This window comes from Megachile rotundata, chromosome 1 (assembly GCF_050947335.1).
Source record: "Megachile rotundata isolate GNS110a chromosome 1, iyMegRotu1, whole genome shotgun sequence".
In the NCBI taxonomy this organism is placed as follows: domain Eukaryota; kingdom Metazoa; phylum Arthropoda; class Insecta; order Hymenoptera; family Megachilidae; genus Megachile; species Megachile rotundata.
In genome coordinates this window covers 9,188,923-9,212,035 of record NC_134983.1, presented here as the reverse complement: position 1 = coordinate 9,212,035, position 23,113 = coordinate 9,188,923, and the positions used below count along the sequence as shown (strand labels likewise).

General features: G+C 40.2%; 1 protein-coding gene across 4 annotated transcripts; it reads left to right on the top strand.

The window, feature by feature from the left end:
* The first annotated feature begins 276 nt into the window (after positions 1 to 276).
* Cad74A (cadherin 74A) lies at positions 277 to 22,173 on the top strand. Of its 4 annotated transcripts, none has more exons than XM_076538506.1 (15): positions 3,929 to 4,138; positions 4,232 to 4,374; positions 10,242 to 10,545; positions 11,235 to 11,506; positions 12,449 to 12,613; positions 14,401 to 14,839; positions 15,602 to 15,843; positions 15,980 to 16,504; positions 16,775 to 17,127; positions 17,380 to 17,594; positions 17,757 to 18,316; positions 18,515 to 18,823; positions 18,983 to 19,277; positions 19,482 to 21,126; positions 21,285 to 22,173. In XM_076538506.1, the coding sequence occupies exons 3-15, from the start codon at positions 10,248 to 10,250 to the stop codon at positions 21,493 to 21,495; spliced, it is 5,529 nt and encodes a 1,842-aa protein (XP_076394621.1). In that variant the 5' UTR covers positions 3,929 to 4,138; positions 4,232 to 4,374; positions 10,242 to 10,247; the 3' UTR covers positions 21,496 to 22,173. The 4 variants fall into 4 exon arrangements, with proteins under 4 accessions (XP_003700747.2, XP_076394621.1, XP_076394614.1 ...); XM_076538499.1 differs by having other exon boundaries at positions 3,929 to 4,148; XM_003700699.3 differs by lacking the exons at positions 3,929 to 4,138; positions 4,232 to 4,374 and adding an exon at positions 277 to 535.
* The last annotated feature ends 940 nt before the right edge of the window (positions 22,174 to 23,113 follow it).

The following is a 23,113-nucleotide window of genomic DNA, read 5'->3' as shown; positions in this document are numbered from 1 at the left end:
GCCCGTGACCATAACCGAAAATAGAGCAATAATTTTGACGAGCATAAGCGAATACGTCGCCGATAAAATTCCGATGAACCATGGCGCAACCTCAACGCATGATCTCAGCCATGATGGAACCACGAAAGAGACTCACCTGGCACGTCGAGGTACAAAAGAATCAAAAAGGTTCGCCCCCCTTTCGCTCGGCAGTTACCGGGCACGGACTGTAGCCTCTCCTTCAGCGAGCCGTGTTTCTCTTTCTCTCTCTATCTGGCTCCGTTCCTTCCACTCCCATAGCAGAGGCCGCATACCTCCTTAGGATGCAGTGTAGACCTGTCCATTGGCTGGCAGACATCGGCTCTTTTTCGAAACGGCGACTCATGAAACCGAGAGGATAAAGTCGGAAAGTTGCTGCGGCTCGTGTACGTGCGTCATGAGGTTCAGTGGATACGTGAACGTTCTTTGAACCGGCTGATCGAAAGAAATTGTATACACGTGGTGTGACGATGAGTTGAAACCGTGATCGCGAAGGATACTGGACCGACTTTATGAGGTGAGTTCTTAGAGACCCTTCCGTAGTAAATTCACCAGCAGGGTATTTCGTTTGAAAAGTTTTTAACTTTCTCGAGGGATTATCTTGTGTGACAAAACCGGTTCGTTTGGCATTTTTCAAGATTTTTGCTCAGATGTTTTTGGCGATGATGGTTTTTAATGGAATGAGTAAAGAGTATGCTAATTTATGTTTTATTGTTTAGTTTGAACTTGGAACTGGATGTTGTTTACTCGTAAAAGTGACGAATTTTAAGTTGTTTTGAATTATAGAAATTAAGATTTTGTACGTTAATTTCTGTCGAGGTAGTTTTCTTTGGTTTCAACTTAAAGGTAGCTGGTCATTGTAAGTCTGGTATAACATCGAATCTATTAACCCTTGAGAGATGACTCACACTTTTAGCACGATAATCTGATAATGAATATCTATACAGATATTCATTAACTGATAGTGTTGACATGCGATGTACACAGTGAAATAATAGTGGCAATAAATAATTGCAAAATAAGCATGCTATTTATTGCAAAATATATCTGAAAAATTATGGAGCGAAAGAGGACCTGAAGAAGAATTAGAAAAACCTGCCATAATTCACCCATGTACTTCCTATTGTAGGATAATCCTCTGAACCTTTCATATCAATAGCACAAACAAGATAACATCTACCATAGACCGAAGAAAATAAAACTAGAATTCTAACTAGTAGCAATAAAATAAAACAGCAAAGTCCAAATTACAGAATGAAATAATTACAATTAAATCGTGACATCACATTCGTTTTCACTGCGGCGTTAAAAAGAATTCTTCGTTTCCTTCATTTGACGTATCGTTTCATTGGCATTCAACTATCAATTTCCTGTGTTTTCATTCCAAAGCACGTGTCACGATGAATCTTAAATTCGTGTAGACTCAATCTCGTTGACTACGGTGTTCATTATGAATCTAAATGTGTAGCATGAAGTAGAAGCCAATTGCGTAAAGAAATTCTATACGAGACTGGATCTCGCTAGCATTTCCTTGACCTTTATTCCTAGCTATATTTAAAAGGATACTTGCGTTAATCTACATTGATGATTTTCAAAAGTTACGAGCCGGTATTCGGTGAAAAACGCTGAAATTTTTCTACGATACAAATTGTCGATAAATAATTCATAACGGGATTGAGACAGTATGTTAAAATACGCGGACCTTGCCGAACTTCGATCGTCCGTTTTGCCAGTTCGAGGGAAACCAGTCTGACCGGAGTATGCGTTAATCGAAGTCTCGATTTCAAGGAACCGGTGTCAAGTTCGTGATACAGGAAAAGCTTGAGCTAACATTTGTAACGACTACGGTGATTAGTCGGTTAATTTCCATGCAAAGAGGTCTCTAAACATTCAACTTTCGCGATGGAACTTTCCTTAATAAGTCGAAAAAAGACGGATACTTTTTCCGATAAAATTTCTTACATCGTTTTCTAAGTCTGGTTTCTTCCTTTGGTTGTATGAGGAAGACAAACTTTGGCAAGTATCTGAAACGTATGGTTATATATTTTATTACCACGCGTTATATCGCCGCGCGTTACAATCTCCATGCATTATATTGCAACGTATTAGAATTGCCACGCGTTATATTATAATGCATTAGAGTCACCGTGTACTATACTACCACTCGTTATATTGTCGCGTGTTATATCACCACGCGTTAGAATCACTACGTGTTAGAATCGCCACGCGTTAGAATCACCACGCGTTAGAATTGCCACGCGTTATGTTGTCACGCATTAGAATTGTTACGCGTTATATCACCACGCGCTATATTGCCACGTGTTAGAATTGTCACGCGTTGCATCGCCACGCGTTACATCGCCACGCGTTAGAATTGTCACGCGCTAAAATCACCACGCGTTAGAATCGCCACGCGTTATGTCGTCACGCATTAGAATTGTTACGCGTTATATCACCACGCGCTATATTGCCACATGTTAGAATTGTCACGCGTTGCATCACCATGCATTAGAATCGCCACGCGTTAGAATCGCCACGCGTTATGTTGTTACGCATTAGAATTGTTACGCGTTATATCACCACGCGCTATATTGCCACGTGTTAGAACTGTCACGCGTTGCATCGCCACGCGTTACATCGCCACGCGTTAGAATTGTCACGCGCTAAAATCACCACGCGTTAGAATCGCCACGCGTTATGTCGTCACGCATTAGAATTGTTACGCGTTATATCACCACGCGCTATATTGCCACATGTTAGAATTGTCACGCGTTGCATCACCATGCGTTAGAATCGCCACGCGTTAGAATCGCCACGCGTTATGTTGTCACGCATTAGAATTGTTACGCGTTATATCACCATGCGCTATATTGCCACGCGTTAGAATTGGTACACGTTAGCATCGCTATGCGTTATATCACCACGCGTTAGAATCGCCACACGTCATACCACCATATGATATATTGCCACACGTCATACCACCATATGATATATTGCCACACGTCATACCACCATATGATATATTGCCACACGTTACATATCACCACGCGTTATATTTTCATGCATCAGAATCACGTGTTATATCACCAGGCGTTATCATGCGTTTAACCAAACGATTGTCAAATGTTAATAAAAATTTCATACGAGCACGTGATATATGAACTGACAGAGGTTCCTGTTCGCGAATCTCGAAACAAAAATGAACAAATCTCGGGATGAACATGTTAGATATTTTTGAAAAAGCGAATTGTTCCCAATTAAGATGCTGGGGTAAGTGCCGAGAGGTTCAACTCAGTCCTCTTACCAAAGACATCCTTGCCTCTATACTCTGTGGTCAGATCCTTAAGGAACAACGTCCCTATTCGACTAAGCAATGCAATAACAAACTGCCTGCCTTTTTCTACAGTCGCACAAATTAACAAAACTAGCAGCCCTGCGACATCCGACGACCACGCGACTCCAAGTCAATAGCCATCGTCTGTCGCCTCACTTGGACTCTCATAAACAATATTTTGCTTGGACCTCACGCAGCCTATCCCTATCATAAATCGTTCAAAGGCAAAATAGCACAGGCTAATTACCCTCGACGACCCTCCAAAATACGTTGACGCTAACAGACATGACTAGCGAATCCCGGAACAAAAATGAACAAATTTCAGAATAAAAGTGACGAACACAGCTCGTGACAGGATGCTACTTTTCTTAGTCATTCATCCTGGCATCACCTGGTCACACAGTGTCAGGATTCCAGGCGCGTAACGTAATGGTGGTACCGGTGGAAGGGGCTCCGTAACGGTTTTTTTTTCTTCCCCACACCTCGTCCTCGTCGGTGGTTTTCTAGCCTCTCTCCTCGTTCCGCCGCCTTTCTCGCCGATTAACGAGTCTAGGACGTCGAGGCTGTTGATCGTACGATCAACGCGGAACAGTTAACCGCGCGTACTCGTTCGCTTTTCGCGTGCTCCAACAGAAAATCAACGGATGCGGGCTCGGTTCTCGAATTCTTAGTCTTCTCGTTGGATGATTATAATCGTTGCATGTAGTCTTCCGTGCGATGACTCGAGTTGTCGCAAAGTTGAGATTCAGCAATTTGGTAAAAACGTTGGACTTCTCTAGAGTCATGGTACGAAACGGTACAGTTGTCTTCTGTCTGCTTGTATAGTACGTATTTGAGTACGTACTTGAGAGGTTAAACGACTGTGGACTGACGTTGCAGTGCGAAATATCATGAAGAGTTTCGAAATCGACGGGTTTTGAGAACCGACTGACCGCTTCGTATATGGGGTCTCCCTAAGACACGTGGGACATGGGATTAACCAATGCTGATTTAGTGATTAGTTCCTTTTGCAGTTGCTTCAGGTAGGTGAATATGAACAATGCTGTAACTTTTAATTATAATTAATTGTAATAGTATATTGACTCTATACTCCACATGCTAATTATAACTCCATAATCTGTATACTAATTATAGCTCAATTATAAATAATAGCCACTGATGTGTACACGAGTTGCATTGTTCATATTATGATATTGAGTTATCAGTTCATACATGGTGCCTATATTGTTGGAGTACTTTGTATGGAACTTTTGTAACTTGCTCCTTTTCGGATTGAATAGAATGTTATTGATGGTAGCTGAGATATTTTGTGATATTTGATGAAGTGAAGGTGTGGTTCAATGATGTTTCTGTATCAAGGTCACTTCTGAAGGTTTTGAAATGATACTTGTACGTGATTTCGTACTTCCTACAATCTCTTGTTACAATCTCTCTACAGTCTTTTTGGAACTTTCTAACGATCTCCAGAGTCTTTAGAACGTCCTTTCAATTTCCCTGAATCTTCGTAGAATATCTTTACTACCTCCAGAATTTTCGTAGAACGTTCTGATCTCCTCAGAAGCTTCCTAGAATCTTGTAACCATCTCCTGAGAATCCTTGAACGCCCATGCAATGTCTGCAGGATCCTCATAGAACCTAATGATATATTTTTGTCGTCTTTTGTAATAATAATTTCTTGATAAATGGTAATCATTAATTAATTGCTTTAGAATCCTAAAATCCTCTGCCGATGTCCATAAATTCTGAGAACCTACTAAGAATTTCTCTAGAATCCTAAAATCCTCTGTTGACGTCCCTAAAATCTTAGAATCTACTAAGAATTTCTCTACAATCCTCAAACCCTTTTTTGATGTCCCTAAAATCTTCCTGAAACCTACTAACTTTTCCTCGAAAGTCTTCCTACACTGTCCTTGCATATCTGTACAATTTTCCTAGAACCTCTGAAAATGTGATTAAAATTATTCCAGAAAGTCCTTACTCCATCCCCACACTCTTCACGCAACCAAAGGTATAATGCAACTGCAGCTTTCTCGTGTAAGGATTTGAGCCATCATTCAATTTGATAGCATCGTTTCGTGCCTGATTGATAGTAACTACCACTTCTATTTAAAGATAAGAACGTTGAAAGTAACGTTGACCCGTTATTTCGGTATCTATAGCGAAATAACATCGACCTGGATACTCTAATCGTATTAATTGCATTTTAATAGCTTGTCAACCGGTGGTCCACTTATATGAAATCAAGATACAAGTTGCTTAGGATTCATGCAACAAAATTTTCGATGTCGTTCAAGGATGTTTAGAAATGAATACAGTGCTTCTCTTGCACCTCCAACAGAGAGATCAATTTTGTCGTTTCGAATTGATTGAAAGTAACGACCACTTTTGTCTAAAGAATGAATGGAACTTTACCATGTCCCATATACTAAAATATAACCGGATCAGATTTAAACAGCAAATTGCATTTAGTGTAGTTACTGGTCAATAGCTCATAAAAATCGTGAGACGTGGTTATAACAATACTTCCATATTTGGTATACTAAGTTGGTAGTTTGTACTATACTATTATTGATGAGGATGTGAGGATGGAGGGATTTAGGGACTTGGAAATCCAGGAATATATGGATGTAGAGAATTAGAGGCATAACTTCTTCATAATTTTTTATAATTATACTTGAATAGATTATTTTACACTCAATTATGTTGAGAATTTTTAAGCTCCTCGATTTGCCAACTGGTACGTTGTTCTTCGTTATGCACGCTGTGGTATACAATGGATTATTCGCGGTGCGTCATCGACGTATAATCTATGAATTTCTTCCTGATGATGGTAAAATCTGCCGTTTAATCATACTGCTAGCTTCTTTTATATACGTGTGAGCATTCGCACTGTGGAAGTACACTGTTCGTCACGGATTTTAACGCTTCATGCTTTTCCGCGTTGCACACCATGCAATAGAAATCACGAACCACTCTATGTTATTGCGAGTTCTATTTCGTGCAGTTCGCGAAATCTGTAGTTTTTATTTTTATTTGTTTCATTTATCGATGTATGAAGTTTCCGTACATTGTACGGACGTTGCACAAGTTACATTAGTTAATTCTTTTGTAATTATTCTTTCAAATTAATTGATCATATAACTGACAGTTCAGTGTTGAACAATTACTTGGTACACTTCATGTATTGTTAATAAATATTTTATAACCGATGAGGATGTTAATAAATATTTAACAACCCCTATGTTTGTATATCAATTTAGTATCTTCCATTATACAGGGCGTCTTATAACTAGTGTAAGACCCTAAATAAGATTTCCCTTTGCAAAAATGGGAGCCTCGTTTTTGAATTATTGAGGAAAAACGCGGACCAATTTGAGCACGAGGATTACGCATGAGCAGACGGCAATGGTTAATATACAGGGTGCCTCACAGACAGTGTAGGTACCAATCAGTACCAATGAGAGTCTTGCACCAATCAGAGCGCGAGGATTACGCGTGCGCAGACGGCAATGGTTAATATAGAGGGTGTCTCACAGTTAGTGTAGAGGTACCAATCAGTACCAGTGAGAGTCCTGTACCAATCAGAGCGCGAGGATTACACGTGGGCAGACGCGAGAGCGGCAGCTTCGAGCCTATCGGCTGAGCGCGCGTAATCCTCGCGTTCTGATTGGTCCGCGTTTTTCCTTAATAATTCAAAAACGAAGCTTCAAATCCCATTTTTGCAAAAGGAAATCTTATTCAGAATCACGTCAGCCCCCATTTCAGGGACCTGCACTAATTGTGAGACACCCTGTAGATCGAGTACCTTTGATTCTGCATAAAGCTCGAGGGAGAGTTACGAGGTAAAGAGAATAGCGTGAAACTCGTGGCACGTTTATTTCAGCCGATGATGTTGTGCAAGACTTTTGTTCGGAATCTGTCTGGAGGCTCTACTAGAAAGTTACCACCTAACATCGTAACAGATTTGTGTAACACCAACATTCGTGACTCGGTGGCCCGTGAAACTTCTACAGCTTGATCTTGAAATTATTCAGAAATTTTCTATTTTCTTTTTTATCTCTACTAGGAAGAAAAACTGGTTTACGGTTTCAAGATTTTATCGCGTATCGCGTGTTCCAGTACCTGGATATGCTCTAATTTTTCACTTACTCGAAGTACGCGTTCTAAATAGAAATTCCTATCACGCATGCTGATCTTTCGATATGTTTCTGTTCCTGTTAATTTATCACATTACTAACTCCACGTCGAGATTTGTGGCTACGTTTATTTACAGGAATAAGGGTTTATAAATTACTTTATAGGAATGAGGGTTTTTTAACGAGTTATCAATTTTTATGGGACGTGTCAATAAAGTTTATTTTACATTAAATTTATTTTCAGTTGTGCTTCATGTTGACTACTGCTCTTAGGTACTTTTATGTCATCAGTTTGTGTCAGACTTCTTGAAAGTCGGATATTGACTTCTATGTATAGTCAATTATTTTATATTTCATCCCTTGTGTATTTATTGTTACAAATTATTTTCTCATTGCTACAAATCATTTTCACGTTGTCATACATAATCTCATATAAAATCAAGTGACATATGCCGCAATTAAAATTGTTGTACTAAGTCAAACCTAATCTAACAGACTTTCAATCGCAGAGTTTGACTATGCGTCCAAGGGTGGTTTAAAAGAAACTACAATAAACAGTAGACAAGTAACAGAACAATTCAATTGACAGATCACGGGTCTAGAGTTCCGCGTACTCCTGAAATGGAATCTGATTTCTAACGGCTTTTCACTGACCACACTTACCCGCTAGAAGTCATTCAGACACCGTACACGGTGGCTGTTGGTTCCCCTCGAGGTATTTTTCTTCGGTATCGAGAAAGAACGCGGACTCGGTAGAGAGTTGTTTTATATGGGTGGAAACCGGTGGCTTCCAAGGATCGTTGCATCCTCCGCACGGTTTAGCTATTTCCTACGTGCCCACTCGTCTGCGGTCTGCGTTCGTCGCGTTTTTTCGCCGTTAGCGAACCTCCATTCCTCGACGTGCCTCTTGAACGCTCGTTTTAAACGCCTCTTCGACTCGCCTATCGTTCACTTTCCTTTTTTGCTTACTTGATCGCCGATGACCGCCGCTGGTCAAATAAGTCGCCCGGCGCGGAGCTTGGGGGCAACGGTGGGCACGTGGGCAATGGTAGCTGAAGACATGTTTGCAGACTTCTAGTTTTACGGTTTAGGAATTTTGCGATACCGAGGTTTGGGAATTTTAGAATTTGGGGTTGGAGGGTGGCAAGTTTTCGAAGTTGGAGATTTGGAGATTTGGAAATTTGGGAATTTGGGAATTGGAGAGAATTTGGGAGCTTTGGAATTTGGGGATTTGATACTTTGGAAACTAGGGAATTTGGAATTTTGGAAATTTGGGAGCTTGGGAATTTGGGAGCTTAGGAATTTGGGAGCTTGGGAATTTGGAAGTTTGGGAATTTGGGAGCTTGAGAATTTGGGAGCTTGAGAATTTCGGAGCTTGGAAATTTGGAAGCTTGGGAATTTGGGAGCTTGAGAATTTGGGAGCTTGAGAATTTCGGAGGTTGGGAATTTGAGAGCTTGAGAATTTGGGATCTTGGGAATTTGGGAGCTTGAGAGTTTCGGAGCTTGAGAATTTGGAAGCTTGGGAATTTGGGAGCTTGAGAATTTGGGAGCTTGAGAATTTCGGAGCTTGGAAATTTGGAAGCTTGGGAATTTGGGAGCTTGAGAATTTCGGAGCTTAGGAATTTGGGAGCTTGGGAATTTAAGAGCTTGGGAATTTGGGAGCTTAAGAATTTCGTAGCTTGGGAATTTGGGAGCTTGGGAATTTGGGAGCTTGGGAATTTGGAACTAGAAAATTTGGGGATTTGATAATTTGGCAACTGGGGAATTTAGGATCTTGGAAATTTGGAAACTAGGGAATTGCTTGGAAGCTCGAAACTTGGAAATTTGGGAATTTGGTAATTCAGAAGCTAGGGAATTAAAAATTTTGGGAATTTTGGAACTAGGGTATTTGGGAGCTTGGGAACTTGAGAAAATGTGAGAATTTACAAAATCATAATTTTGAAATTCTGCAAATTTGGAAACTCTTAATTTCAAAAATTTGAAAACCTAAAATTTGAGAATTAAAAAATTGTTAAATTCAGATTTGGAGACCCCAAATATCAGTAAAATTGTTAAATGATTCTTTGTTAAAAGTTACAGTCTTTTTATGGCCGGAAGTGAATGGAATCGTGACGAGCTATGATATAGGAAGTGTTTTCTGGTCACGCAACAGAGATCGTCGTTTTTATCCGTAAAACCTTTTCTTAAGTGTTTTTATCGCTGTTTACTCAAATGAAAGTTTCTGTGCATATTTCATACTGAAACTATTCATTACTTTTATCTTTCATTGCTTGTAAAATTAAGGACAACTTTAGACTGTTCAATTAATTATTGTATTAATTACATTTATAATTCGATAAGAAAATAATGTTGAACACGGTTATAATAACGTAGTAGTATTTAGTAGTATTTCTTGTAGTATAATTATAATAATTTTTAGTAGTATTGGGAATTTGGGAATTTTGGGAATTTTGGGAGTTTTGAGAATTTAGAAATTTTGGGAATTTTTGGAATTTTGAGAATTTAGGAATTTTGAGAATTTTTGGAATTTTGTGAATTTAGGAATTTTAGAAATTTTGAGAATTTAGGAATTTTGGAAGTTTTATAATTTGGAACCTGAACAATTGGGGATCTTGGACCTAATCAATGTTACCCTTACTGTACCTAACCCTACATCTACAAATGTAACTACTATCAATTACTTACTATCACTAAAAATCTCACTTCAGCATATACCCTTCATAAAACGTATTTATCGTCTCCATAAATGACAGGTGACGATGTGGACGATTTTGCTGCTCGCACTCTCCACGTGGTCTTCGTCATGGGGTCAAGTGATCAACCGAGCACCGCATTTCGTGCAAGGTGGCGATATGGCCAGATTGGCCGTGTCAGAAGGCACGCCACCGGGAGCACCTGTCTATACTCTCCAAGGAGAGGATCCTGAAGGATCTAAATTGCATTATTCCATCAGCGGAGAATACTTCACCGTGAACCGAGACACTGGTGTCGTGGTGCTGAGAAAGGCGCTAGACAGGGAGACACAGGACTTGATCGAAGTGATCATCAGCATAACGGGTAACTAAGTATACTAACAGCTTTTATTGGTATCCCGTTACGCTACCACCATGGAATATCGATGAATATTCAACGATATGTAGGTCACTAGTGACATGATACGTCTATGGAATTGTGACGAGTCAGTTATGTCATTATCATTCTGATCGAGTTTCTTACGTGTATTATTACCGTTTTATTTCATATACATCTTTGACAAATTCTTAGTACTTTATAAATGGTTAGGTTAATTTGGACCTGTTAATAAATTAAAGTTGGACATCTTCATTAGTCATCTTTAAAAGATATCTGTTAGAGACATTTGTCATGGTGTCAATTGAGTAATACACAAATTCAAGTTCTCAAGCTTTGATATACTTAAAGTTTATTTATGATGCCAGTATAAGTTCTTATACTAATTTATAAACGTGTATAACAATTCCCGAACTTGTATAACAATCCACAAACTTACATAATAATTCACGAATTTTTATTATGTATAAAACTTGCAAAGTGAATTTTTCTGAGCTATGTACGAATAATTTTGTAGACAAAAGACAGAAAATTATGAATAATTTCATAGACGAAGAGGACATGAATTTATGAATAGCGGAAGACATACTAATGTATAAATGATTTGAATAGAAAGATATACGAATACATGAATGATTAGAACAGAAGGATATATGAATACATGAATGATTTTGCAGACGAAGGAGTCGCAGGATCGGAGCCTAACACGGTGTCCCTTCGACGGGAGGTAGCAGTGCTGGATGAGAACGATAATCCGCCAGTGTATCATGGCAGACCATACGCGGCTAGGGTCCCTGAAAGTGCACTCGTGGGTGGTCTACTGATTCCTCCTGGTACGATCACGATCACGGATCGTGATGGCGGCGTAAACGCGGATGTTCATGTGGAATGCGTTCCTGCATCCCGAGACGACGATGTCTGTGAAGTTTTCAATATTTCTACGGAAAAGGTATCCTCATCATCTGGTTTCAAGAAATATTCAGTGTAATCATTTTACCTGCAAATTTATTATGGTATAGTTTGAGTTTAAGGCAGATTATTTTCTTTGAGCTTTGTAATATTTTCTTTAGAGTAAGCTTATACGTCAAGTGTGGGAAGTGGTCAAATTATTCTGAAAGATTGAAGGAATCATATATTATGTATTCTAATTTATATATTCCAATTATAAGTTTAATTAGTAAAATGTGTAGTGGAAAATGGGAATTTGGTTAGTTTTTAATGTATTTATACATAGAGCGTTACATGCATGCATCTAGTGTTAGATACAGACATATGTGGAATGTAGACACATAGGATGTTAGATGCACACATAACATATTTAGACACATAGAATGTTAGATGCATACATAACATATCTAGACACATAGTAAGTTAGATACATATATAACATATTTAGACACAGACTGTTAGACACACACATACATATTTAGACACATACAATGTTAAATACTCTGAATAACTCAGTATTTCATGAAAATACCCTAAGATGTTTATATCACGCCTTATAAATATAATCATAAGCAACATTATCATAAAAACATTCAATCTTGAATGAACTTTTCCAACAGTACAATGAACTCATTGCAACACATGTAACGAACCTTTAATGAAAGATTCTTTATCTGCAAAGTATATCAGTTGCATTGTTGTTCCACTATCAACCAGCGGATAATTCGAGCAGTCACTGCATACACATATGTTTCTACATATCATCTTTTCAATATCAAATTCCTTCGACTGAAACGCTCTCTCCGTCCATTCATTTCCCATTGCAGTTCCACGTTTATCGTTTTCCAACCGTAGAAATTCTACGATTTCTTCATGTACCTCGATCCGGTCAATGCAACTCATTACCTCACATGTGTTTCACGTGTGTCTATCGTTTGTCCAGTTAGCAGAGGGCAACTACTCCGTGCAAATCGTTCTGATGAAACCTTTGGACTACGAAAGGAGAAATTCATACCTGATCAATCTCTTAGCCGTGGACGGTGCTAGTAACGCGTCGAAGAGATTACAAGCTAGAGCAACAGTAGCCGTCGACGTTCTCGATGTCCAGGTAAGTGGGTCCCGACCGTAACCGCGGTATAACTGTACATCCAGTCTGAACATCCTGCATTGATGAACAAAATCGTTTCAAAACCAGGAAGACGGTTACCTACTGACTCGGTTTCGAAATTATGTAGATATACCTGTAATTGATTTACGAGATAACTTTCACTAAATTAAGTATATTCTATCAAATTGACGTTAATGTAATGTTAAGGCATAATTAGCTGAACCACTTGGTAGTTATTTCTTTCAAGTGAAACGCAAAATAGTTGATTGGATGGAACATTTGAGCAGAGTAATTAGAAAGGAGGATGTGAGCAATAATGTACTGAGATTAGGGATGTAGGATATAGATTAGTATGTAAATTTGACAATTCCGGAGTTTCAAAATTTTTGATGTAAAAAATTCATAAATTCTAAAGTTAGGGAATTTCTGGATTTTTATAGAGATAAGTTTTCAAGTTTTTATATTTGGGAATTTCAAGATTGTCGAATTCCTGAGTTATTGAATTTCTGACCCTATGTTACCATATTCCACTGGTCCTAGATTCCTGTGACACTAAATCCCCAAATCTCAATGGTGAAGAAATTTCAAGGTCGCAAAATTTCATCGTCTCCAAATTTCTAAGTTCCCAAATTTCTAGGTCCCTAAATTCTAGCGCCCCCAAATTTCTAGATTCCTAAATCCCAACCTTTCCAAATTTCTAGGTCCCCAAATTCTAGCGCCCCCAAATTTCTAAGTTCCCAAATCCCAACGTTTCCAAATTTCCAGGTCCCAAAATTTTAGCGTCCGCAAATTTCTAAGTTCCCAAATCCCAACGTTTCCAAATTTCCAGGTCCCAAAATTTTAGCGTCCGCAAATTTCTAGGTTCCCAAATCCCAAGGTCTCGAAATTTTTAAATCTCCAAATTCCAGCGCCCCCAAATTGCTAGGTCCCCAAATCCCATCGTCCCCAAATTTCTAGGTTCCCAAATCCCAACGTTCCCAAATTTCTAGGTCCCCAAATTCTAGCGCCCCCAAATTTCTAGGTCCCCAAATCCCAACGTTCCCAAATTTCTAGGTCCCCAAATTCTAGCGCCCCCAAATTTCTAGGTCCCCAAATCCCAAGGTCCCCAAATTTTTAAATCTCCAAATTCCAGCGCCCCCAAATTGCTAGGTCCCCAAATCCCAACGTTCCCAAATTTCTAGGTCCCGAAATTCTAGCGCCCCAAATTTCTAGGTCCCCAAATCCTAAGATCCCCAAATTTTTAAATCTCCAAATTCCAGCGCCCCCAAATTGCTAGGTCCCCAAATTCCATCGTTCCCGAATTGCAAGGTCCCCAAATCCCATCGTCCCCAAATTTCTAAATCTCCAAATTCCAACGTTCCCAAATTGCTAGGTCCTCATATATCTGGATCCCCAATTCCCATCGTCTCCAAATTGCTAGGTCCCCAAATCCCTAAACCCTACATCCATGAATCACCTCCTTTCATGTCTCCAATGGTCACTTCCTTCCATAAGGTCCATACCTAACCCATCTAAAAATTTCTAAATATCAAAAAGTTCATAAAAAATCGACAACTGCGTAGCCATTTCCCACTTATCAGTCAAATGAAAACGACCTTATATAATACCTATGAAAATGACATTTATCCTTGACTGCGCACTCACTCATCGATTTCACAGAGCTCTACACTGCCATCAAATAAATGGAAAACGATAAAGCACAGTTATCATTGCTCGTACTTTCATTCTCGGGAGCACATTCGAAGACCTCAGAAAATGAATTCAGTTGTAAACTAAATCGTTTTCAGGATCAGCCACCCGTGTTCCTGAACGCGCCGTACAACGCAGCGCTTCCAGAGAACACGCCAGCTAGTCACACGATCCTGACAGTCCGAGCACGCGACGGTGACACGGGAGAACCTAGAAATTTGTTGCTGACGTTGGAGGACGAAGAGTCTGGACACTTTGATTTGGAGCAGACGCGAGAAGGTGACGTTACTATTGGCAAACTTGTCACCACCAATGTCTCCCTCGATAGAGAAGATCCTAGAATACTGCAGAACGGTGGGATTTATACGTTTCAAGTGAAAGCGACTGAGTTGATCAATAACGAGATACCGGCTGATACTGCAACGTCTATTGTGACGATCATCGTCACTGATGTGGATGATCTTATGCCTGTCTTCAACGAGAACTACTTTAATATATCGATTTCGGAAGATATTGGGAAAGAGACACCCTTGCCAGGTGAGTGGATGTTAGGAATGGTTTTGGTGATCAGATTTAATATCTGATAGGTTGATACAGCTGTAACATTTAATAGATTGATCTAGATCTAACATCTGATAGGGTGATCCTGATCTGACATTTGACAGATTAAGCCAGATCTAACATCTGATAGGGTGATTCACATGTAACATGTGATAGATTGATCCAGATCTAACAATCTGATAGGTAGATCTACATGTAACATCTGATAGGTTGATCCACATGTAACATCTGATAGGTTGATCCAGATCTAACATTTGATAGGTAGACCGAGATATAAAATCCGATAGTTTGATCCAGATGTAACATTTGACAGGTTGATCTACATGTAACATCTGATAGGTTGATCCATATATAACATCAGACAGAGTGATCCAGATCTAACAATCTGATAGGTAGATCCACATGTAACATCTAATAGGTTGATCCACATGTAACACCTGATAGGTTGATCCAGATCTATCATCAGACAAAGTGATCTAGATCTAACAATCTGATAGGTAGATCCACATGTAACATCTGATAGGTTGATCCAGATCTAACATTTGATAGGTAGATCTAGATATAACATCCGATAGTTTAATCCAGATGTAACATTTGACAGGTTGATCCACATGTAACATTTGATAGGTTGATCCACATGTAACACCTGATAAGTTGATCCAAATCTATCATTTGATAGATTCATCAAGATCTAACATCAGACAGATTCATCCAGATTTATTGATATTTGATCGGCAGGTCTAAACATGATCGTGAGCGACGGAGACGTCGGTGATAACGCAAAGTTTACTCTAACTTTGAGAGATGTACCCGAATATCCCGGAATTAGCAAAGCCTTCACAGTGAATCCTGAAAATGCTCAGGGTCGAGTACCAGTGGTTGTGAAGGCTAAGGATGTCAACGTGTTGGACTACGACGTGCCTGATCCTGCTAAGAGAGAACTCGAGTTTGAAGTTGCTGCACTTGTTGCGGATGAAGTGGTATGAATTCTTTTTAATTTATGAAAGTAAGGCATAAATGGGTGATGTGGGAATGCTAATGAGGGTGCTATGTGGATGCCAATGAGGATGTTATAAGAATGCTAATGGAGATGCTAATACGGTACGCCGTATTTAGGTAGCCACGAGCAGAGTTCACATAAACCTCATGGACGCGAACGACCACAGCCCAGAATTCTCTCAATCGATCTACAAACTCTCCGTACCGGAAGATGCCGAGATAGGAACACGTTTCGCCGACGTTTACGCTAAAGATTACGACAGTGGATCCTACGGCGAGTTGACGTACGTTCTGCGAGGTTTCGGTTCGGATAAATTCGTCACTGATTTCAAAACCGGTGGAATTATCGTGGCGAAGGCGTTGGACTACGAGACCCAGAGGTCGTACTCGTTGACGATGGAAGCAATAGATGGCGGCGGAAGAGTATCCACTGTGAACATCTTGATAGAACTGGAGGATGTTAACGATAATAAACCCATCTTCGAGCAGAATGAATATTCAAGAACGATTCGAGAAGGAGCTACGAGCTTTGATCCACAGGTGTTCGTCAGGGCGACCGATGTCGATGGCCCGATGCAAGGAAATGGGAAAGTGACGTACTCTATTAGTTCACATAACAGCATGACGAATGATGTCTTCAAGGTAGATAGAACATGTTTCATTCTATGTGATGTAAATGAATAAATTTTATTCTAATTAAAATGAATAAGTTTTGTTATACATGTGACTTATAGAGTTACAAGGTAGTTCTACAGTGTACAAAGTATTCCACTATCAAATATAATATTCAATTTAAAGTTAGAGATATTTCATTGATACAGTTATTTACAACTGTATCAGGTTAAATAGTAATTATCAGGTTTAAGTAATTAGTAGTAATTCAATTAGGTTTAATAGTAATTTCGTTTGTAGATGAACGCTGAAACTGGAGAAGTGACTATAGCGAAACCAGTGCGTTCCGATGACACAGAGAGGGGAATATATGAACTGGTGATTCGAGCTACAGACGCTGGAACACCTCCGTTATATACCGACGCAAAACTTTCGGTCAGGGTGGGAGTTCCGGGGAACCAGAAACCCATTTTCCGGGGAAATTACAAATCCAACTTGCCCGGACCTAGCACCTATCGGGCTAGGTTGCTGGAGAACGCCTCACCTGGGACGGAAGTCATCAGGGTCGTCGCGAACGACCCCGATGGAAGAGACAATTTATTGCAGTATCATATTGCTTCCGGTGCTAAGGATAATTTTGTCATAGACTCCAGGTAATTCTTAAACTTTAAGACATTTGTGTCGTAAATTATTCTGAATTTGCTGATAAATTCTGTAACTAATCTCAATGAGTGCATGAACAAACTTTCTCCAATAGTGCAGAGTGTTCAGCAAATTATTAAAATGATCTATCGTTTTATAGTTTTAGACTAATCTTTCATGTTGCAATATCATAGTTTCAAGGTTCACAATAATTACTATGGTTTAACTTTTAACTGAAGTTTAATAGTTCATCATCCTTTTAGTTCTGGCGTCATCACAGTTTCCCCAGACGCCCGTCTGGATCTGGAATCAGGCGGCGACAAATACGAAGTGATAGTTTACGCCATCGATTCTGGAACACCCGTCAGGGAAACCGCCACCACAACCGTCACAGTGAACATGATAGACGTGAACAATAAACCACCGATGTTCAACGAGTCGACGTACCTCGTTTACGTATCGGAAAGAGCAGCCATTGGTATGTATCAAATTTTCTACAAAATTCCTTTTCGCTGACTTTATTCTAATCATCACTGTTTTTACTCGTGGAGATTATTCTTTTAATTTACATATAACATGTACATTTCCACACAACAATCATATTAACAAGAAATAATAATTAATAACAATTTACTTTTAGGTGAACCAGTTCTCAAAGTAACCGCAACAGATCCAGATTCCGACGCCTACTTAGAATACTCATTAGTAGAACCAATAAAAGCCGTCGACAAAACAGGAGTTGCCTTGAAGAACACCGCATCATACGACTATAAATCGGCGTTTCGCATAAATTCGACGACAGGCCTCATAACAGTGAACCGTATGTTGGATTATCAAGTGGCTGCTGTGATCAGACTAACAGTTCAAGTGGAGGACTTGAACGCCGTCGTTGATAAAGAAAAGCAAGTTACGAAGGTTGAAGTGACGGTTTACATTCAAGCGTACAGCGATGACAATCCGACCTTCACGAACCCTGGATGGTCACCGAATAATCCTACTATCAGGATTTCTGTGCCAGAAGAGCAACCACTTGGAACTACTTTGCTGATGTTGTCGGCGAAGGAACCTACCACTGGTTATGCTGTTCAGAGGTTCGAGCTGGTGAGGGAAGATGATGACGAAGGATACGTGAATGTGGGAGTGCAGAGCGGGAACGTTGTTTTGAGCAGGAGATTGGATTACGAAATTCTTAATCAAAAGGTATTCTTTTTAGGAAAATTCTTGAGAGTTTATAAATATTTTGTGTGAAAAGGTGTTTGCTCGAAGTCTTAGTAAAATGAAACTTAATTATTTATACTAAAATTGTAAGATATTTTTAAAAATATAGGCTGAGATTATAAAATAATTATTTATGCACATATAGGTTAAAGTTATATCAGAAATGTTTATCGCTTGCAGTTCATTCGATTCAAAGTACGAGCTCTGGCAAGGGACTACGAGATAACAAGAAAAATGTCTGAAGCCAACATAATCGTCGAGGTTCAAGACACGAACGACAATAGTCCAGTCTTCACTCAGAAAGACTACAAGATCTCTGTTTTGGAATCGGCGAAACCTTCGAAAATTGTGTTAAACGTTAAAGCCACGGATATGGACAGCTCCAACACAGAACAGGAAGTCAGACGAGGGTACGGCGAAGTTAGATACTCTCTGATTGGAGAGAATGCTAACATGTTCGAGGTGGATCCTATAACTGGGAACATTCAGGTAAGCAAGTACTACAATTCTTCTATTCAACGAGTCATCAAATGAATAGTTAAAATCGTCTTAAACATTCTACATTTTGTAATAAATTTTCACACTGATGGTTCAGAAAGTGTCTGTACAGTCAACACGAATTTTAATTCTTAATATTTTAATTTGCAGATCGCTGCCAACACAACGCTTGACAGAGAAAGACAATCGGTCCTCCGCTTCTACGTCGTAGCCTCGGACATGCCTCAAGGTGGAGCAGAGCAGAGGAGCACCAGAGCTTTGGTAACCGTGGACGTTTTAGATGTCAACGATAATGCTCCGGTCTTCGATCAAGAATTGTACACAGCCGTGATACCCGAAAACGCGGCATCTGGTGTCAGTGTGGTGAACATCACCGCTACTGACCCAGACGAAGGCAAGGGTGGTGTGATCAGTTACGAAATCATTGACGAAGGCGAAGCTAATGGTACATTTACTATGTTACAGTCGTAAACACTTTATTCTACAACTTCATCCATATGTGTAGTATAAACATGTAACTTCATATAAACTTTATAAAAAACTTCATATAAAGTTCACGCGAAACTTTATGTAAACCTAATTAAAATCTTATGTATGCTTTATGTAATACCTTATGTAAAAATAGCTATAATTGTATGTAAATTTATAGGATTGTTTAAAATAAACCACACAACGGGAGAGATCTATTCCGCCCGAGCGCTGACAGGCAAAGGCAGGACGGAGCCGTACATGATGAGAATCAGAGCCCAAGATGGCGGAGAGCCAGAATTATACTCAGACGTGATACTGACACTTTACATAGGCGACGTGGTGAGCAACGACGGCGTTCCTCTGTTCATCAGACCCACCCTCGAAGAAGTAGCCCACATAGCAGAAAATTCCACGATTGGTAGCCCGGTGTTCCAAGTGGTCGCTTCCGATCCTGACGATCCTAACTTACCAGACGGGAAGATCACCTTCAAGTTCCTGGAAGACGGTGATTTCGGCAAGGACTCCAGCGCGTTCAGAATAAACAGCGAGACGGGTTTGATCACTACCAGAAAGTTGCTGGACCGAGAAGCGAAGGACAGCTATACGTTGATACTGGTAGCTCAAGATCTAGGAAGTCCTCCTCAGCAGGCGACCAGGGTGCTTCAAGTGGTCGTGAACGACATCGACGACCACAAGCCTCATTTTAAAAGAAATCTCGACAGTCCACCTGTGGAGCTATCCATCATTGAGGAAGAGCCCGTGGGTACCAAAGTCGGAGTGATCGACGCGATCGATGAGGACATCGGTGAAAACGGGATGATTGATTATGCGATCGTTTACGGTAACGAGGCCAGTCTGTTCGTGGTAGAAAGATTGAGCAATAATTCGGCAGTGATTAAGTCGAATGGTCGCCTGGATCGGGAGTCTTCCGACCGTCATTTGCTTACCGTGAAGTGTTTCCCGTACTCCACTAAGAAGTCCGACGTAGTTCCAAAGCCGTACAACCGGCAAGATCCTTCTGAACGACAAGTTCTTATCAGGGTCCTCGACATCGACGATAATAGACCCATGTTCAAGAAGCAGAACATCACTTTGGGTGTCCGACTGAATGTGCCCATCGATACTAGTTTGATCACGTTGGAGGCCTTCGATGCAGACTCCGACGCTCTGCCTATAGATTACAGCATGGGCAAAGCGTCCTTCGTGTCCCTGGTCGACCCGTCTATGTCCAAGCGGGAGATTCCCTCGCATCTAACACTGAATCCACAAACTGGTGAACTGAGGACGACTGGATCAATGTCGTCCTACGCCGACGGTTACATGGAGATCATCATCTCGGCGAACAATTCTGTAGTACCTGGCAGAGAGACGAATATCACCCTGAGGATATTTCTCCTTCGCGACAGGGACATGCTGAAGTTCGTGTTCTCTAAGCCGCCGGTAGAAGTCAGAAAAACGTTAGAAGACTTTGAGAGAGCCGTGCAGCAGGCACTGTCTCTCCCCATCAGTGTTAATGTCTACGACACCCAGTTTTATTCCAAGGATGACAACTCGCTGGACTTCTCGTCAACCAGCTCGTGCTTCCAAATGGTGGGGAAGGAGGCGTACGACCTGGACGAGATGAAGGCGCTGCTGACGGACCCGAAGAACGAGGAGTTGAAGAGGGTTTACAGAGCTTACAATGTGGAGAAGGTGCAACACTGCGCGGCCTTGGTGGCTAGGGCTGACGCATCCATGACGCAGATGTGGGTGCTGGCTATCGCTGCCCTTGTGGGCATTGCTACTATAGTCTCCAGTTGTACACTATGTTGTATGCATGCTAAGTACGTGTCTAATCTCTATTTCCATCATATAGTCTTTTATGAACAATAAGTGAATCCTGGCTACAAAAGTTTTTAGAGTTTTTTACGAAGTGAGGTTAACTTCTTTCTTCGTCAATTAATTTTCAAAAGCAGAATTATAGAGTTCCTCTTTCTTCCAGGTACAAACGACAAGTAAAACACGCACGATTGCGTGACCAGCCACGTCCACCATTGAGTTACGTCTCTTCCGGTCCAGGAATGGTCAGCGCCACATCGCATACGACACTGGGACCAGGTACTATGGTCTCTCTGGGACCCCATGAAGGACCATACGAATGGGGAGCTGATACAACGCTGTATCATCCGAGTACCCTCGGATCCAGGACCTAAAACGCAAACTGTTACGTTCGGGTCTGAATTAGGAAGTTAGATTATTTGTTACCAATCGAACAATGTGACACTTGTATTGGAAGACTGTTTGACCTGCATTGAATGTGATATGAGATTAAATTCGTTTCAAGTGCCAATAGGGAAATGTTCTTCGAGGGATATAAAAATTCCAAAACTGTTTGAAACAGCATACACGAAATGGATTATGAACGTCAATCAAAGATAGAGTACAACTAATTTTTTAATTGCGACTTACTCATTCCTTTCGAGGCTAAGTAGCTTCGCATCAGGCAATGGAATTTCAATCAAAATGAAGGAATTCGTGGAAATCTGATGGATAAGGGACTATGTGTGTGTCGAAGTTACGTGCACTTTGAAAGTATCGATTGCAGGCTCACGAAGGAACTGGATAAAATTGTGCAATGAAGTCGACAAATGGTGCTATAAAGTAAGATCGAATAACTCGTGCCAAACGCCGGTACACTTGTGAAGTACGACGACGTTTTTTTAGGATAAGAGAAATTAACTCGCGTGAATTGTATATTTCTTAAACCGTACACGAATTTTACTTACAATGTTTGCGACGCTGGTGTACGACATTCGCGAGGTATATTGTAATATATCGTAGTAGTTTCAGGATGAAATAAACTTGTACATTTGAGTTATGTTTATAAAAAATGAGGGAGAATTCTTTTTTATGAACCTTATAATCATAACGCATTGTAGTTTCAATGCATTTTAATTTCGACGTATTATAGTTTCGAAATGTTGTAATTTAACGCACTGTAATTTTAACGTGCGGTGATTATAACGCACCGTAATTTCAACGTGCGTTGACTTCGACGCACTGTAATTACAACGTGCTGATATTTCAATATGCGGCAATTTCAACGCGTCGAAATTTCAACGCACCGCAGTTTCAGTACACTGTAATTTTAACGTGCAGTGATTTCAACGCGTCGCAATTTCAACGTGCGTTGACTTCGACGCACTGTAATTACAACGTGCTGATATTTCAATATGCGGCAATTTCAACGCGTCGAAATTTCAACGCACCGCAGTTTCAGTACACTGTAATTTTAACGTGCAGTGATTTCAACGCGTCGCAATTTCAACGTGCGTTGACTTCGACGCACTGTAATTGCAATGTGCTGAGATTTTAATATGCGGCAATTTCAACGCGTCGAAATTTCAACGCACTGCAGTTTCAATGCACTGTGGTTTTAACGTGCGGTGATTTCAACGCACCGTAATTGTAACGTGCGTTGACTTCGACGCACTGTAATTTCAACACGCTGAGATTTCAGTACGCGGCAATCTCAACGCACTGCAATTTCAGCGCACCGTAATTTCAACGTGCGTTGATTTCAACGCACTGATATTTTAACACCTGAGAAATAAAATTTCAAAAATCTGTGGCTGATGGAAAATTTATAGAAGAATATTTAATGCGAATTTCTTAACTTTCATAAACATTTAATAAACCTTTTCTTTTTCTGCTATTTTTCTGCCACTCGTTTTGACTCCATAGACAAATTTACATTGCACCTGCTCGATACAAATTTAATTAAGTACCACGCTAATTTAATTTACTTGAATCTACTAATGTTCGTTCATG